This window comes from Herpailurus yagouaroundi, unplaced genomic scaffold (assembly GCF_014898765.1).
Source record: "Herpailurus yagouaroundi ecotype Mexico unplaced genomic scaffold, PumYag 162, whole genome shotgun sequence".
NCBI classification, from domain to species: Eukaryota; Metazoa; Chordata; class Mammalia; order Carnivora; family Felidae; genus Herpailurus; species Herpailurus yagouaroundi.
The window spans coordinates 46557516-46577531 of record NW_024412403.1 but is presented as its reverse complement, the minus strand read 5'-3'; the positions used below and the strand labels follow the sequence as shown (position 1 = coordinate 46577531).

General features: G+C 38.0%; 1 protein-coding gene across 4 annotated transcripts in view; it reads right to left on the bottom strand.

Annotated features, from left to right (window-relative positions):
- CRYBG3 (crystallin beta-gamma domain containing 3) overlaps positions 1 to 20016 on the bottom strand; it is a 139836-nt gene that overhangs the window by 80467 nt on the left and 39353 nt on the right. For 2 of the 4 annotated variants that reach the window (XM_040484264.1, XM_040484265.1), the window contains 4 exons: positions 7713 to 13944; positions 6311 to 6355; positions 5840 to 5955; positions 4733 to 4880 (listed from right to left, as the gene is read on the bottom strand). In XM_040484264.1, the coding sequence (XP_040340198.1) occupies positions 4733 to 4880; positions 5840 to 5955; positions 6311 to 6355; positions 7713 to 13944 (6541 nt within the window). The remainder of the gene's footprint in view (positions 1 to 4732; positions 4881 to 5839; positions 5956 to 6310; positions 6356 to 7712; positions 13945 to 20016) is intronic. The other 2 variants (XM_040484266.1, XM_040484267.1) reach the window with 2 other exon arrangements.

Sequence of the window (20016 nt, the reverse complement as noted above, 5' to 3'; positions counted from 1 at the left end):
GACACTCCTTGGCTCAAGACCCAAGCACATCAAATTTACATGTATTTGCCTTCCTACAACACAGCACCAACCCAGTAACCCACAGGAACTCCATACAACTCTTCAGCCATACTGGTATCCATGCTAATCCCACTCTCTTTTTTCATATGGTCTAAGTTTTATAAATGTTTTCCCCAAGGCAACTAAACAGGAAATTTTCTGTATTCTTACTTATGAAAATCATCTAATCGTCAGGTTGTAAGTCAAAAAAGACCTCATCTTTTCTTTGGGAATCAAAACTACAATTATTTTTCCCTCCTCTGAAATTAAAGATGTGCTTCTGTCTGAACACACTAACTCAGTAATCATGAGTGCTTAATTATACAATTCAAAATTTCAGTAGCAAAATTCTCACCTAGGACATTGTGAAATTCAAGTGATTATGCTTTAATGAAACAGGTAAGTGAGTAACAGGGGTGATATTTATCAGGCTGAAAATTATATTTTTTATTATAATTAGTTTTGCAATTTTTAACTCCAATTTTCTGATTTTTTAACCTTTCTGCAAACTGAGTTTTATTATTAATCATTCTTATCAATATGCACAAGTACATTAATACATCTTATTTTCAGAAAGCTAGTTCTGAAATGCAATAAAGAAGCATAACCTAAAATATCCTTTGAAGTATAAAATTATTTTTTGAAATTTCATTTTACTTTTTTTTGAGAGGGAGAGAGTGAGCAGGGGAGAAGGGGCAGAAGGGAAGCGGGGGAGAGGGAGAGTGCCAAAAGTCTTTAAGCCTTCCTTCTCAGAAGCAAAAACAAAGCCATGAGGAGGCCTTCACTCAGTGTGGAGCCCAATGCAGGGCTTGATTCCATGGCCCTGGGATCATGACCTGGGGTGAAATCAAGAGTTGGATACTCAACTGACTGAGCCACCCAGGCACACCTCAAATTTCATTTCAAAAAATAGCCAGAAATGTCCACAACAGTCACCTGTCAATCTTCAAAGTTTTTGTTTGCTATTAATAATAGAGTTCTATTAACATTATTTGAAATGCTGCCCTATTAATGTTCCCCTAGGGACATAAGGTACAGTAACAGAATACATAACTAAGTGTCTCACACAAATAAGTTTCCTCTGCATTGTGTTATACAAACAATGCTTGGGTGGTGTACTTTAAAAGGGAAAAAGCTACAAGGCACTTGAGTCCACCACAACAAAGAAGGAAACAGCATAATGGAAAAAGTGTGATGATGACTAAAAAATGGAAAATAAACAAAAAGAACGCTTACGTTCTCAACTCTCTTTGCCAGAGGACCAGGTTTTTCTCTAGTTAAATGAAAAAGATTTCAATAGTTAAGTTTCACCTTCTTTATGGGGGCTATTCTCACAGAAATAAGGTCTCTTGCAAGACTTGCACAATTCTTGATGGATGGAGGCAGTAACACTAACAACTGAAGGGTACTTTCTAGTAATCTAGTGACAATGAACAGTTTATTCTTAGTAAAGTTTGTATGGCTTCCCCCCCGCCCCAACTTTTCTACTCATGATATACTTTTGATGAAATTTGCAAGCTTAGACTATTAAAGCATTCTGTAGGAATGGAGACAAAACTATAGGAGAGAAACAGGGTAGGAATGGATTACAGTTAACAAAAACAATAAGGAAATCTAACTGACTCCACCTCACATAAAATACCATCAGTACCTGATCTAACATCTGATCTCTCTCTTCTCAGTAAATTAGTGAGGACAAAACCAAAGTAACTTCTGATCAAGAAAAATGTTATTCCTTTAAAAAAATATTAAATGCACAGTAAACAGTAACTTGCAATATTAATTTCTAATATTTGCAATGCTACCTCACTCCTAATTATTTCTGGGAGCAAAGATGACTTTGAGCAGAACCTACACCTGCTGATAACTGATGGTGTCCTTTGCATCTATTCATAGCGAAGTGAAGACATCATGAAGTATTACCTTTAAAGAACACAAGTTTTGACTGCTCAGATTAGAGCAAATAAAAGAGAACGAAATAAGATAAAGTTAGTACTAGGCTTAAGCCTAGGTGAATCTGGAATGGTAACAATCCCCATGACAATGAAGCTATCAATAGGCAAGATTTTGACAAGGTTGGAGAAAGGAAGCAGTTTGATGCCTGATTCTTATTTTGTAAAATATTTAGAACAATGCTAATGCCTTTTCCATTTAATGCTCAATAGTTTTATTTTCCTTCCTCATTGAAAGGTGCTAGTCTGTTCAAGACATGAGTGCACTAACACTGCAATTTAAAACATGACTCCAGGGGCTCCTGGGTGTCTTGGTCAGTTGAGCGTCTGACTTTGGCTCAGGTCATGGTCTCGAGGTTCGTGGGTTCGTGTCCCTTGTTGGGCTCAGTGCTGACAGCTCGAAACCTAGAGTCTGCTTCAGATTCTGTGTCTCCCTCTCTCTCTGCCCCTCTTCTGCTTGCACTCTGTCTCTCTCTCTCTCTCTCTCTCTCAAAAATCAATAAACATTAAAAATAAAAAAAAAATTTTTTTTAATTTTTTTTTTCAACGTTTATTGATTTTTGGGACAGAGAGAGACAGAGGATGAACGGGGGAGGGGCAGAGAGAGAGGGAGACACAGAATCGGAAACAGGCTCCAGGCTCTGAGCCATCAGCCCAGAGCCCGACGCGGGGCTCGAACTCACGGAACGCGAGATCGTGACCTGGCTGAAGTCGGACGCTTAACCGACTGCGCCACCCAGGCGCCCAAAAATAAAATTTAAAAAATAAATTTTTATTAATTTTATTAAATTTTATTAAAAAATAAACATTAAAAATAAAATTTAAAAAAAGGCTCCAAGCACTCGAAGAAGGAAGAAATGCAAGCATCACTTACTCTTTCTCTTAATATAATCTAAGCAAATGGTGGATGCGCAAATACACATTTATATATCCATATTCAACAGAACTGAGTTTTTTGCTTGATTTTATTGTGGTTTGTTTTGTGGTGAGAAGGCTGCTGTTTTCAACAACTTACCTTTTTTTCTCCACTAGGCTTGGCAGGATGCCTGACATTCTCTCTCTCTCTCTCTCTCTCTCTCTCACACACACACACCTGAAGGTATTTAAATCTTAGAAGATTATACCTACACACTATTCATTTCAATCAATTTCTAGTGAGTTAGCTAATTAAATGAGCACTCAGATGCCACTTGCTGAGCTGACCTGCTTGCAGTTAAGGTTTTCAGTGCAAACAAACACCCTGGATGCTGCAGCCGTCAATCTCCTTGTGGTACCAACATTCACATCCTTATTTAACACAAGTGGCTCTGCCAAGGACTTCCTCACATCTCCACCCGCCCACTGCTTTACTCTCTCAGGATTCCAATCAGGTGCCACCTCCTCCAGGGGAGTACCTCTTCTTTGTGCATCCTGAGGGCCCTGCAGAGCATTCTCAATTCATATGCTTACGTGACTCAGATGTCCCTCCCCTAGACTTGCAGCAATCTCAAGCATGAGATCATATCTCACTTGTATTTCCATTTCCCGTGTTCATCACAGTATCGGATCCAAAAGCAAAACAGGTATTTGTGAAGATACAGGCTTGTTTGCAGTTTTCCAGGGAGTATTAACTCACATAAAATTTTTGCAGATACCCCTTTCATGGAGACTTTTTTCTGGAAGCTATGTTTCCTTCCTCTGTATGCCATTTGCAGCTATCAAGAGTTTAGTAACATTGACCCAAATCACTATTATAGGATCCACCTGAATTTACATTTTTAAGCACATAAACAAAATCTCTGTAACTTGAAATATATATATATATATATATATATATTCATGACTGTCATATGATTGTAATAAATCATGCACTATTTTAATGCTGAAGGAACTCTTAAGAATGCCCTGGAGAAATAAATCTGTCCTTATCTGAGATCTCTCCTAACCACTAATTCGCCTCTCCTCTAAACCAACACAAAATGTTTTATTATACTGGGAGACCTTCCTCATGTGAGTATTAAATAGTATTTTCTAAACAGAAAATAAAAGAGGAACACACCTTACCTTCCTCTCTCCACTCTTCCTTCTCTGATTTCCTAAACACTCATATGCACACACTCACACACACACTCCTACACTCAGGGGTAGAGATCTATACTAAAAAAAAAGATATTTGGAAATATCGGCTCTTTTCCTAAAGACTCCTGGATGATGTATTCCTACTACTATTAAAAATATATGTATGGGGGCACCTGGGTTGCCCAGTCGGTTAAGCGTCCAACTTCAGTTCAGGTCATTATCTCATGGCTCTTGAATTTGAGCTCTGCATCAGGCTCTGTACTGACAGTTCAGAGCCTAGAACCTGCTTTGGATTCTGTGTGTCTCTCTCTCTTCCCCTCCCTAGCTCGTGCTCTCTCGATTGCTCTCTCTCTCTCCCTGTCTCTCAAAAATAAACATTAAAAAGAAAAAAAAATATATATATATATATATGTATGCACATATACATACACACATATATATATGTATCATGCACCAATTCATTTTATGGGCCAGATTACAGGCAACATTTTCAATTATCACTCACTGTAACACTTTATATGCATAAATTCAAAAGATTATCATCAAAATAATGAAGACTGGTAAAATTAGCACGGATATTAGCAACTGCTTTTAAACATCGCTAGACCAACGTACAGCTTTACTACTTGACAAAAGAAAATAAAAAAACAGGAAAAACAAAACAAAACAAAAGGTTGTGTCACCTTTAAGACACGTTTGATAGAACCCAATACAAAGTCTCTTGGTGGATGTTTTCTGTTCTGAAGGATCCAGTCACGATTTAACACCTTTTCCCCTTCTTCCAACACACATTTCTGACCCTGGAAATGTGGCTTCTCATATAAAATCCAGCTGAACAAATATAAAAGCATGATCGGTTATAACTAATTTTCTAAGAAATGAGGCATAAAACATGATACTTAGTAAGTCCACAGACTATTGTACCTACTTAACTTTCAAAACCTGAGCTATTTTCCACAATTGGTATATAAACCTATTTTTGAAACAATGACATATGCTAATTTAAGTATAGACATAGGCATAAGAATAAAAGTGCACGCAATTTGGAAATATTCCCAAACATAATCTACACCTATATTTATGTATGCATAAATGCACGTATACTTTCTAGATGGTATATAAACAAAGCTATATATTTCTATCAAAAACAATAGCTTAACAATTCCAATTCTTAAATAAAATGGGAGCACAGGTGTCCCATTTTATTGCATGAAGACAACACTATACCATACCACTTACTTCATGAGTACTGACCAGTGGGTAACTGAGACTGGACAAAGAAATTTTGGCTGCAGCATATGCAAGGGAAATGGTCCATAACACATGAGGTTTCCCCTCATTTTTACACCACACAAAGAATCCTTCACTTCTTGACCATGTCAGCTAGACAAATGACTTTAAGTATGTGGCCTTCACATTCCTTAGCATCCCACAACTTGTGAACTCGCTTTCAAAGCTATGCTTCATTTAGCTGATGCCTTCAACTCAACTTGCCAAATCCATCCTGCTACTAATGTAGTTTCAGAATGGTATTAATTGCATATAATATATATATTAGGTCTTGCTACTTATGGCCCATTGGCTTTAAGCACTAAAAACAGCCAGTATTTTCTGGCACAGTACATAAAAAGAACTATTAAATTATAAGACACTAATTATGTTTCAAAATATTCTGTCAAAAACCAGAGGAAAGGGAATGTGACTTTAATAAAAAATACAAAAAGCATAAAGAGTAAGAAAACACACTTAGTTGGGGGGAAAATGCTACCAAATTTTAAGAGATTTCTTACCAGCCCCTTACAACTTTTATCAGTATCCCATTCGGAAAGGACCATGATGTAGCATCGGGAATATTACAGTAGATCTCCTGCTTGTATTTACTTCCATGGAGATCATAGATAACCATCTGCAATATACAGAAAGCAGGCACAAAAACTAATTGTTAAGAATGCATTTAAAATTCCAAAATATCCTAGAATGTAGAAAATATCCTAAATACATAAAAGATGATTAGTATAGATGCTACATCTTTGAGTAAAATAATCCCTTTTAAAGTCAGTGAAAAGTATTTACTTTAAACTCCCCAAATCTGAAAGTAACCTTTTTTTTGTTTTTAAAGTAAGCTCTGTGCCCAATGTGAGGCTTGAACTCATGACCCTGAGATCAAGAGTCGCATGCCCAACTGACTGAGCCAGCCAGGCATCCCTAACATAACTTTACTTTTCATATTTTATCTTAGTTAATAAGAAACTTATGCTTACCTTCCCAGGTCTCGGGTTACACCTCAGAATTTGTTTGTCAACATTCTGAAAGAGTAAATGTGGAAGAAGTAAGCCTTAAGAAACATCAACAGAAAGATCTATAACTCACTTTCTTAGCAGTCACAAATCCAATTCATCACATATTTACTTAGGGACCATTATATGCAAAGTGTACCTCTAGGTACTACAAGAGATACAAGGGCAAATATAAGGGTAAATAATGTGTTGTTTGTGCCCTCAAGGAGCTTATACCTGGAAGGAAGGAGCAGATGATCACACTCACGTGACTGTTCTGTGAAGGACTAGGTTAAACTCATGGGTAAAATACAAAGAAAATGCCAACTTATGGGCATCAAGGGGAATGACACCAGCATAGAGGTGAGGTGATGGCACGGGGAGGCCCCCAAAAGGCTTGTTGGAGGAAGTGATATGGAGAAGACCTTGAAAACACAGGATTTTAATAAGGGAAAAAATGTGGCAGGTTGGGGCCAGGGAGTTGATAAAAGAATTCCATGGATAACATACTTTCTGAGGCAAGGTGGTAGGAAACACTGGGTGTATAACCAGAGCACGTGGAGACAAAGTTGGACAAACAGGACTTGGGTGTGCTGTAATATAGTGAAGATGTTTCACTTGACTTGGTAGGTAATGGGGAATTATTAAAGAAACATTTCTTCAAATCTTATCCTTTCTTTTAAAAAGACTTTGCCTTGCAAGCTACTGGTTGGTATTCTAGTGTAACTATTTGCTACTGTGGCTATTCACGGTGAAGACATGGGTCTTGGGAATCGTAGAGAAAGTTCCATGATCTTGGGAATGCCAGAAAGGAAGTCCCATGTTAAGTGAATATTCTACATTAAATGTTTAAATATTTCAAAGGCAAAAAAACCCAGAAAACTGAATTTCAAGACCATTACCAGCTATAATGTTTTCAGTTTTTCTTTCAATTAGGCTGTTCGTGGCCCTGCTTTGTATGAACAATATGAGCAACTACTGACAGGATACTGCCAAGTGATTAAAATATTTTAGAATATTATGAAATATTTTACGGAGACACATAAGCTCAATGGAATGTAACAATTTCCCCATATATAGTACCTTGAGAAATTCAGAATGCTGTCACTTAATTTCACTTGAAAACTAAATATTAGCAAAGAAGGGGGAAATAACTTGCTTCTCTTATGCCTTTTAAATTCTGCCTAAGCAATTTTGTTTTCTCAATTTAACAGTCCGGCTAAAATAGAGGGATTATGATACACTTCAAATAAAGAATAAAGTAACTTCTGATATATTTTTAAAACCATCTTTACACAACCTCAAATCACTGATTTTCTTCATAAGTTTTTAGGTCATTTCATGACCCAAAGCACTACTTCATTTGTTAATAATCAAAATAACTTACCTCTGTGAATGGGCTTAATCTGCCTGAGATGTCCTGAGCGCGGAAATATTTTGACACTGGTTCCTGAAAAAGTCCACCAAATCTGGCTCCTTTGTCTGAGGAGTGGGTTTTGGAAGTATGCAAATACTGATGATAAGCACTCTTTAAAGAAGAATGTAGTTTAGAAGTAAGGTCAGATTTTTGTAGAAATGAAGTCTTTTCTGGCCACAGACCAACTTGCGGATTAGAGGTAGTAGGTTCATTTGACATTACGTATGAATTCTTAGAGATTCCAGTCCTTTCCTGGTCATCCTCGGGATAAAACGTGATGGAAGGGTCTGGCAGCTTCAAAGTAATGGTTTCCTTCCTCCTAGGTCTCAGGCTTCCTTTATGTAATGGTTCCTCCCCCTCCTTCTTCTCCTCCTCCTCCTCCTCCTCCTCTGCCTCTATCCCCTGTCTGTCTTCATCAAAATTCATCTTTAAACGCTCTGATACTGACTGGAGAAGGGATAAAACAGAAGAGGGCTGGTTTGCATTCTCTCTTGATTTTGTGGAGCCATGGTGTCCAGGTGAGACCTCGCTGGACAGAATGTCCTCCTGAGAGCTGTCATCCTCATAAATGGGAGACAAAGCTAAGGGATAAATTTTGTACCTTTTGGCCTCCACTGATAAGAATGATTCTGAACTATCACTATCAAATGTCTCACCTAATTTAGTGTCCTTTTCAAAATGATGGACGAGGTCAGTTCTGCTCTCAGACCTCTCGCATGTGACTACAGGCATGCTGTCAGTAGATGTATCAGGAAACAGCAGAGTGTGTGTTCTTACTTCTGGGGTAGCACACCTGTCCTCATCTTGAAGGGGTTCATCATATAATATAGTAAAGGAAGAATTTTCTTGTTCATCCTGAGAAATGAAGGCTAAATTAGATTCTTCTTTTTCATCACTGTAATTATCATCTCTTATTTGGTTATCTACTGCAGTAACAGATGTTCTTTTGTCTAGCTTTCCCATGGTATCCTTGGGTCGAAAATCCGGCACTGCTAAAGCTGGGTAGCCTTCATAATCCTTGCTTAATGTAGGTGATTCATATCCCCTGAAATATGAGGCAAGTCTGTTGTCACACGCTATCAAGCCTTCCTTTCTCTCAGGGGGTCCTTTCTCTATTTCTCCAACACTCTCTCCACCAGGCTCTTGGGATGTTTTTTCGGCTTCAAATATGGGAGGCACAGCCTCTGCTTGTGTAATAGGCAATTCCAGACCTGTTCCATAGGTTTTCTTAACATTTACCACTGTAGATAATACTTTGTGTTTCCTGATAGCCTCATCAGAATCTTCTGGAGACAGTCTTTCCATTTCTCTTGGAGAGGGCATAGACACACTCATTCCAACTGCCTCTTTATCCTCTGTCTTACATGCCCTTTCCACTTCTAAGAAGGCAGGGACTGCCTTCTTGTGTGCTTCTTTCACTTCTAACACTAAAGGTACCATTTCAGTTTTCCTAATACCCTCTCCAGCATCCTTCTGGTAAGATATTTCCAACAAAGGTCTTCCAGTCTTTTCAGTGATGCCCTCAGCATCTTTTTTGTAGACATTTACCACTTCCAACATAATGGGCATAACCTCAGTTTTGTCCAGATCAGCATCACTTAGGTAAATATTTTCCATTTCTAATGGAACAGGTATCACCTCAGTCTCTGTGATATCCTCTTCACCATCCTCTGGGTAAAGATCTTCCATTTCTAACGTGGCAGGGATCACTTCAGCCTTTTCGGTAACCCCCTCAAAGTCTTTTTGGTAGACATTTTCCATTTCTGACATAACTGAGGTCATCCCGGTCTTGCCAACATCACCTTCAGCATGCTTTTGGTAAATATTTTGTAATTCTAATGCAACAGGTATCACCTCGGTCTTTGCAATATCTCCTTCAGCATCCTTTTGGTAAATATTTTCCATTTCTAATGTGGCAGGCATCACTTCAGTCTTTCCAGTAATTACCTCAGCATCTTTTTGGTAGGTATTTTTCACTTCTGAAATAATAGGCATCATGTCAGTTTTGCCAAGATTTCCTTCGATATCCCTCATTTTATAAGCTTTTTTCATTCCTAAAATGGCAGGTAATCCCTCAGTTTTTTCAATATACCTCTCAGCATCCACTTGGTGTACTTCTCCCACTTTAAAAATGTAAGCTGTTGGCTCAGTTTTTATCACATTTAATTTGGCATCCTTTTTATGTGCTCTTCCCATTTCTAACATAGGAGGGGCTGCCTCATATTTCATAATATTCAATTCAGCATCCTTTTTGTTTGTTTTTTCCAATTCTAACATGGGAGATCTAAGCTCCATTTTTCTTAAATTTACTTCCATATCTTTCTTGTGTACTTTCCCTACTTCTGACATTGTAAAGAGTGTGTTTTTATTACTCTGTCCTGGCAAGCCTTTTTCAGATATACACACAAGACTATCAGAAAAACTGTTCTTGGATGTCCCGGGTACATGGATGTCATCATTTGCAAATGGAGGCCATTTGAAATTTAATACAAGAGTTCTTGTATCCTCTGTCCCTGTTTTGTGATTATCCATACGCGCTATTTCCACTTTATCTTTAGAGTCCTCTTTGAAAAATAAATGTGTTTTTACCTTATCATCTAACCCTTTATGGGGTGTATCTTCAGCTAGTAAAACAGCATCTGATTCCCACAAATTTATCCTATCAGCCTGTCCAGCTCTATTTCCAGAAAGTGGGGATTCTTGGTAGAGAACAATTTCTCTTCCTTTAATTGACTCTGCGTCCTTAACTAAGTTACTTACAGAAAAGAACCTACCTAATATTTTATTTTCATTAATTTCACATGTGCTTTGATTTACTGCCTGTTCAGACACCAAGAAATCCCTTAATGTATCATGCGGCTTAACACTATCACTGTTCAGAATTTGTGAAGTATTAGCCTGAAGTTCAGAATCCCAGGTATCCTCAGTATCTTCAAAAGCATCATCTGCCAAATTTTCTTGGGCTGAATAAATAATCTCATTGACTAATTCCCTAGCTTGATCTTCTAACAAACAAGATAAATTCATTCTATCAGAATCAAAAAGGAGACTCTTCTCACCAGCTGTAAGTGAAACACAGACCTTTTCTTCCCCTGGGACATCTGACCTGTTTTCCATGCCCTGCTCTTCCAAATGCTCTGTTAGCTGGATCCCTGCCAGTGTCACTTCTGAGGAGTTTTTCTCAGGAACATCTTCTTTCAGAGTACCTGAATTCATTATGCCATCTATGGCTATATGCTCTTGGCAGGTATCAGCTATGTGTGTGGATTTTAATTCTTCCCTGACAGAAACAAAAATTTCACCAATCAATGTATCAGCCTTTTTAACTAAACCACTTTTGAGGTCCAAAAGTTGGTCATGGACTCTTCTCCTTGCTTCTGTGTGCTCAGCAGAGGCTTCAGAACACTGCTGGCTTGAGCTGTTAACTGACGTCGGAGCCCCAGCAACTGCTCCAGTCTCTGCTTCCATGGGATTGTCAAATTGGGCAGCAGTTGGGAAATTGAGAGACACCTTTCCAGTAGGAGTCCCAGAGTGTTCTTGAAAAGGGGTCACTTCTGCCCCTGTTGGGACAGATGTTTCAAATTCCAAATAAGGGCTATTAGGGTGCAGCAGGTTAGTTAAAGAGGCACCTTCATGTGTGGCATCTATGGTAACTTTTACAGAACTGGAATTATTTTGGTGACTATGTGAACTTAAAACCATGCTAACTTCTTCAGAGCTACTAGAGGAAGACACACTATCAATACTACCACTTAGGGAATGAGTATTCTCTTTTTTTCTGTGAGATAAGGCTTTCTTTTCTGATTTCAGCACAGGAACATTGTGAAAGTGTGAATTCTCAGATACAAAAGCATTTTTCCCCAAACTTTTATCAGATTTCAAAAAAGGTGAATTTACTTGTGTGCTGTCAGCTTCTTGGAATTGTGGGGAAGCACTAGTTGAGTTGAATTTTGCCATTTCTGAGAAACCAGAAATCTTTCTAGTCCCAAAAATATGTGAAGGTTGATGAATCACATAGGTATTGGCCTCATAATTCTGTGCCATTTGCCTAGTAGCTTTTTCGTCATGAACAGGAGGTAAAATCTCAGATATATTACCTTTGGGAAAAGCAGGAGGATAAACTAAGGCTTTTGCCTCTGTTTCCGGAAAACCTTGATATTTGGAGGCAGGAAGAGATACCTCAGTCTGACAATTCTCTTTAATCTCCTCACGATCCACTGATTGAAAACTTTTGTCTTGTTCAGCCTCTAGGGAAGTTAATTCTGATAAAATAAGCTTTTCTGGCACATCTGTAACTTCAAATGGAGAAGAAATCTTATCCTGAGAAATATCTCTAGGCTCTGTTTGGGAAACAGTGATCTTGGAGATGGCTACAGTTTCTTCTCTTACAGAATGCAACTCAACAGGAACACCGTTCTGACCATCAACTTCCACCTTTGATAAAATTTTCGCAATGTCAGGTTTGGTTTCCAAGGAAAGAGAACCAGACTTCTCTGTAGTGCTCTTACTTGCTCTAGCGTTTGAATACATCAATTCTGCTTTAGCAGGGCCTTGAGGTGAAATGGAACTGTTGTCCTCAGAGAGGCTTTCACACTCCAATCTCGAGTCAACTCCAACCTGGCATTTTTCACCTTTCGGAAGAACTTCTTTGGATTCAAGAGTTGCAGATCCATGCTCCAGATGAAGACAAGCAGGAGTACCCTTCCCGTTTACTGCCTCAACACGATTTGCCACATTTTCTTCTTGACATTTACCAGGCGGACTGGAAATACCAACAATGCTGACATCCCCAGTTTCAGTGAGCACAGAACACTCATCCTTTGTAACAGGAGTATCTAACTTGCTCAGCATACCAACCCTGGAAACAAATGTAGGAGATGAAATACTGAAATCTGATTTTGTACTGTCAAGGATAAGAGATGTTCTGACATCAGGTGATACTTTGGTTTGTTGAAGACTCTCAGAGTCAAGATGAGATTCTGAAATGTGATTCCTGTTAGGTTCAAAATTCAGCTTAGGGGATATTCTGTTTTCTAAGCATGCTACAACTGCTGATTGGCTGATGTGTTCTCCGGAGGCAGGGTTGTTTTGATTTATTCTAACCACATGAGGCATTTTGCCATGTGGCCTAAAACTGGACCTTTTGGGTTCCGTTACAAACAACTGGTCAATATCTTTGGGTAGTGGCTCAATTCTACCTTCTGGAGCTTTTATGTGATTTGAAGTTGTGGGTTCACTAACCAAGGTGCTTTCTGTTTCTTTTCTGATTTTTGTAGCAGCCAAATTTTTTTGTGAGTCTTGGGAAGACAGTCTATTTCCTTCATTTACAGGTTCTGTGTCTGTCACAGCATGTCTCTGAAGAGCCGTGGTGCTGATATGACTGGCAGCCTGCTTGGCTGAGTTATCAACAGCTTGCTTGTCAGAACACTTACTCTCTGGCAACTGCAGATCTTCATGCATAATTGACTTATTTGGACTCAGCAAATCTGCACTGCCCTGTTTGGTAGTGTCACTCCCATCAGGTTTACTAGAAGAGCAGTCAGAAACAGCAGGGCTCTCATGCTCAACACGTGCTTCTCTTTGCACCCATGTCCCATCACTCATCACTGAGCTGTCTTCCTTTATTGTAGTTTCCGCTGTAGTTATCCCCTGAAAATCTGGACTGCAAGGAACTCTGCTACTGTTACTTCCTGTAAACAGTGCTGAGCATACCAAATTTCTGTCAGTCTGAGAAAATGGTGCACAACTTAAATGGTGTCGTGAGTCAGATTCACTGGCAGTGGAGCTGAAGTTAGTCACAGAAGAAGGGGATGACCTACTTCTCACAGGTCCCCCAGGATCATTTTTATTTAAAACATTCGTAGAAGCAGCAGTATTGGGCAATTCTAAATGGTTTGTCAGATGGCTTTCTGTGTTAACATTTATTTTGCTACAATCAGAGTCTTCTAACAGGCCTTCGAGCAAACGTCCTTTCACAGATATGTCTGTACTAGCTGATGACAACAACGACACCATCCTAGCCTCAATGTCACTTCCAGGGCCAATATGGATGCTTGTACTAGAGTCAGAACTTTCATTTTCTCTGTCCAAGGGATTCACAGTTTCCAATGCATTCTGGTGCTTCAAATATTTCCTAATTTGTCTGGGGCCTCGATATGTTGCATATGTTATGGAAGGCCTCTCTGGATTACTATCCAGTTGTCTGTAAAAAGAAAGAGCCCAATAGTATCATGAAATAGTAACACTTAACAGTAATCCTAGAAGTTATGATAAAGTATATCTTTCAAATACTCCTACTCCTAATAAGTATTCAACTGGAGAAGGAAATCCTAAAATGTTTTAGGTAAACCTGTCTTTACTAAAAATAATGAAGATTTGACAAGGAACACATGAACATCAAGGCACATGAATGTTTGAGCTCCTTACAACCATTCCTTTTTAGAGATTTTTTTTTCAACACTTCTATTCATTTTTGGAAGACAGAGAGAGTGTGAGCCGGGGAAAAGCACAGAGAGAAGGAGACACAGAATTGGAAGCAGGCTCCAGGCTTTGAGCTGTCAGCACAGAGCTCAAACTCACGAACCGTGAGATCATGACCTGAGCTGAAGTCAGACACTTAACGGACTGAGAAAGCCAGGTGCTCCAAAACCATTCCCTCTTACCTGATTACCTACATCTCTCTCACAGTAGTTACCAGACAGAAAGTGGGCTGACAAGTCCAAGGCTTGGGTTTTAGTTACAATCTCAAAGAGTGTTTGACTGGAAGGAACCACACTGCCTTATGTGCCTCATGCTGGCACAAGTTCATGGATATATCACTGATTTGTCCACCATATTAGAGCACCACAGTAAGCTTCTCTTCCTTTACTCTTGGATGTAAATTTGAACGGCAACTTCAAGCACATAGGGGGAGAACTTTTAAAGGAAAACAACTGGTAAGATGTCTAACTCACATCAAGCACTCAGCATGTATTTGTTAACTCAATGACAGAATTGCCTTAAAAATGCTCTTGTGTTAAGTTCTTCAAATATTCAATTTCTGTAGCATAAAACTGCTTGGGTAAGTGTAGGAATCAAAAGAGACTTCTAGTAAAAGTTCTCTACTTCTTCTCAGCCCCAGCATAAAGTTCCAGAGACTCTCAGCATCCAACTTCCTTTGAAGAATCTTTTGCTGGGAGTTCTCATGCTATCTGATACTGCTTAATAGCCCTAGACACACACCATTCTCTTCCCTTAAATCCCAGCCCCAGAGAGAAACTCCAATGTCTTCTGAGACTAAATTCACAAGTCATCTCCAGAACAAACAGATCCCAGCACCCCTTTCCTGCTAACACAGGCAGTTAGCCTCTGATCTGTGGGTGCAAAGAACCTTGAGCGCAGCATTTGCCATATCAGACTATATTTGCCATTGAGCAAATGGCAAATATAGGTTTCTGCGAACCTTGAGCGCAGATTTGCCATATCAGATTATAAAGATCTAGGCACTTAATGCATTTTCCCCACTTGCCTTGTGGCTATTTGAAGGAAGGCACTGTGTCTTAACCATTCTTACATTTTTAAATGCCCCCCACAAAATTTGGCAAATGGTACATATTTACAACTTTTGGGGGGAATGACTAAAATAAAGCAATGATAGTAAGTGCTTAGTGTGTGATTTATTCCAGACTGCCTTCACTATTATCGATTATATAAAAGTGTTTTAAATTCTGAACTCTAGGCTCATTTTAGTATCCTAACACTAAAAATGTATGGCAGAAATATTTGATGTTCTATTTTTTTTCAGATTAAACATAGAATTAACAAAACATTGTAGAACCCACATGAATAAGAAATCCAGCCACCAGTATTCCAATATCTAAATAATGCTTTTACTCCCCTGCTTTAAAGCAATAACATTAAGAACACTAGACTCATTTACGCGATAAAACAGATGGTAAACCTCTTCGGACAGGTCAAATTTTTATGAACTGTGCCCCTCACATATTTCTTGAATTTTAGCTGAAATAATGTATTTCAATCTATATAATTGCTGGTCCCTGAAATCCAATCCACTACTATTGTGAAAACTTGTATTGGTTACATGCATGTATTTATTGTCCATTACAAAGCAGCTAAACAAGATGACTAGGGAAAAAGCTTTGCCTTATGAAAGTAGTTTTAGCTCCAGAATGAGTGTCAGGCTAGATCAAAGACTTATTATGAAACAAACTCAAAAACGAATAAGGTAATTGCCTGTGAAAACATACAAGAAGAGAAAAATACATACTTTACAATACAGGTAAAGTAACGTTATTGGTGAAATCTGATATCAAAATACATTAATTAGAAAACACAAGAGCCTTCAGAGCAACATGTGAAGATAGAGAAACCCGAATAAATGACAAGAAATTTTTGGTCAGTTTTTCTTTCAAAGCTTTAATGTTTTATATTTAAAATCTACTCTCAACAGGCTGCAATATTTTTTCCTTCAAAAGATCAATAAAATAATTCTGAAGATATGGATACACGAATGTACATGATTCCAAAGAAATATGAAATGATATAGGAATCAGAATTCAATTTAAGTAAACTGACATTCTCTTCCTACCAACTCCCTCCTAAAAAGACCTCAAGACATTTTATCCTGCATCAATCCTAATGCACCTTTTGATCTAAAAGGTCTTCTATAAACCATATACAAAAAATCCATTAAATGTCAACTCACTGTAATAATGCCTTTTGGTAGTTTTGGAGTCCTTTCAGGGGTGAGGAGAATCATTTTCTCCATTTTTTAGGATTTTCTGGGTACTTTCAACTAAAATGATTACATTGATTTATATGAACTAGTTTAAATTTGTAACCAGATAATCTCCTGTAGCACCTGGTGGAAATGTTACATGCTTGAAACTAAAACATACATTGCTTATACTAAACAACTATATAATCATGTTTAAAGCACTGAACATCAAAGTTTCAAGCCTAGCTTCGTGTACTATAATTAGTTGTGTCGGGTACTGATGAGCTACACTCCCTCTTTTTAAAAGATTAGTCATGTCACCAATGTAGTCTATTTTCTACAGCATTCTTTCTCAGGTTGCAGTTGAGTCTCCATAATTGAATAGTATAAGAATATAAAACTGTCCTTTAATTGTTAAGTTTTTCCTGGTAAATAAAATAGAAAATGGAAATATCAAAAACATGTAACTTTAAAAATAAAATCTGAAGATGGAAAATTAAAATTTTATAAGCTGCACAGAGAAAATGGAGTATTAATTACACATATTATATAAATTGTCCATGGGATCTACAGCTTATCCTACACAACTAAAGTTAATATGATCCTAACAATAGTAAGAACCAAATAAGACAGGCTCTCTGCTCCTCTCCATTTGACAGACAGCCACATTTTCTTGAACAGTGCCAGCTGCATCCCTGAGACTTGATGGTGAAGGCTGGAGTAAATGGATTTGGCTGTACTGGTGTCTGATCACAAGGGCTGCTTTTTAAGTCTGGCAAAGTTGATACTGTTGTCACCAATTTGTTGACCTCAATTACATGGTCTACATATTCTGGTATGACTCCACCCATGTCAAACTCAATGGTACAGTCAAGGCTGAGAATAGGAAATTTGTCAGCAAAGTCCATCTCCACCTTCCAGGAGTGAGATCCTGCCAACAGCAAACTGAGTGATGCTAGTGCTGAACATGTTGTGGAGTCTACTAGTGTCTTTACCACCATGGAGAAGGCTGGGGTTCACTCAAAGGATGAAGCCAAGAGGGTCATTGTCTCTGCCCCTTCTGTTGATGCCCTCATGTTTGTGAGGAGGGTGAACCATCAGAAGCAGGACAAATCCCTCAAGATGGTCAGCAATGCCTTCTACCCCACCAGCTGCTTGGCCCCTCTGGCCCAGGTCATCCATAGCAACTTTGGCATAGTGGAGGGACTCGTGACCACAGCTGATGCCATCAGTGCCAGCTGGCAGACTGACAGCCCCTTTGTGAAGCTGTGGTGTGATGGCCAAGGGGCTGCCCAGAACATCATCCCTGCTTCTATTGGCACTGTCAAGGTGGTGGGCAAGGCCATCCCTGAGGCCAAGTGGAAAGCTCACTAGAATGCCGTTATGTGTCCTTATCCCTAATAGGTCAGTTACGGATATGACTTGACACCTGGAAAAAGCTGCCAAATACAAGGATATCAAGAAGACAGTGAAGCAGATACTGCAAGATTATCTCCTGCAAATTTAACAGTAATCCCCACCCTTCCATCTTTGATGCTGGGATTGGCATTGACCTCAATGACTACTTTATCAAGCTCATTTCCTGGTACAACAATGAATTTAGCTACAGAAACCAATGGTGGATCATATGGTCCACATGGCCTCCAATTCAAGGAGTAAGAGCCCTCTGAACCACAAGCTCTATTAAGAGCACAAGAGGAAGAGAGAAGCCCTCAGCTGCTAGGGAGTCCTTGCCCCAGCTCAGCCCCAACTTACAGAGACTGTCATGACCTTGGCGTCGAAGTTTCCATCCCAGGCCCCTGAACTTTGTCATATACCACCAATAAAATACACTGTGCCCAAACCAAAAAAAAAAAAAAAAAAAAGGAGAGCAAGAACAAAGTAACATACCTAGACATTTCAAATATTTAAAGAAGTAGACATATGTACATATTGGAAATGTGAAAAGGTTTTATGCATTTTAGCCCAAGATATACCTACCTATCATGTAAAGATTTATTAAGCCTCCAGGTACCAAACACAGCTATATTCTTTTCTGTATATATTTGATATTCCTGATATTTCAAAGGTCAACCAAAGACATTTGTCATTCTTCAAAGGAAATCCTAAATAATAGCCTAAAAATAACAGCCTTAGAGCAAAGTATCTAACTCACTTTAAGAAAGTATGATTAAGCTCCCTTCTCAGCATTAAGATAGATTTCCTTTCAAATTACAGTTAAGAATATCTTCTCTCATAATAGGAAAGGCTTTTAACTTTTCCGTATAAAGAAAAGCTGTGAATCCAGCAATTTTTTTTTAAATCACAATAAAGCTTTAGCAGAAAATTTTTTCATGATGGATATGAATCTGTTGAAAACATAAAAATCATAGAACTTAAACTTTTTAAAGATTTCAACCCAACAGTGAAGTAGTTTCCTAATAAACTACAATGAAGGCATAAGTTAATGTATGGAAAACAATCTAAAAGTTGTCACCAAACAGGTTTAATGAAAGGCTTTATGTATGTTAAAAATGAAATTGGCATAGTCAACAGAAAAACAATTACAAAGCTGTTTATTATTTTTAATTAAGTGAAATGAAATAATTTATAACTTTTGAGCAGGATTTTTTTCTGAACACACTTCAAATTATAGTTAATAACTTACCTAAATTTTGAAAACTGTAATTAACAGTGACTTTAAAAGTATGCTTGATATTATAGTAATGGACAGCATTATACAGCACAGATTATTTTATAAACTTGTGTAAATTAAGCTATTAGCCCTTTTTAGTACACTCTGATTATAAAAGACCTACAGAGAAAAAAAAGTAGGGGCATTTTTACATGAGAAAGATGATGCAAAACCTTTAGTTAATTAAAAAACTGAAGTTATAAAAAAATTGAAATTTTGTGTGACACTGAAATCTCCTACCGATTTCAGAAGTGTAGACTCTAATGAGAGAAAACACTCTCCAAAGGCCTGAGCTAGAAGGAGAGCCATTCTAGATTTCTAAGTCAGCCTGACTGTACACTAACTTTGTTTAAACCAAAAGCCTGATTTATGGCTCACCAAGCATACACTGTATACTGATTTTATAAATGAGTTGCCTAACAGAAAACCATCTGTCCTTGCAATATTGATCAATGCTCCTATTCCCTGTATTCCTTGACCTTAAAACTTGTGACTCCTGCTTATACGCTACCCTATAATCTTTTGAGCTTTCGTAAGATGTAAAAACATATATAACCCTGTAAAAACTGTTTATCACCCAGAGCACTTTCTTCCCTGTGAAGAGTGTGCTTCCCAGGCAGCTGTTCTAACTTGGGCTTCAATAACACTCTCTTTCTTACCTTCAGAGATTCTTATATACAAGGTTTATTAATTATGCATCAGCAACTCTTAATTTTAAATAACATTTTATATTTGGAATATTCTCATGCTTGCAATAAAAAATTAAATATATCCTTGCTTTTAGTAAATTCATTTCACAAAACTAAAACAACTTTAATACTTATAATGCAGTCTCAAAATTAATAAATATCTTTTCCATATATATGGAAAATATTTAAATATCT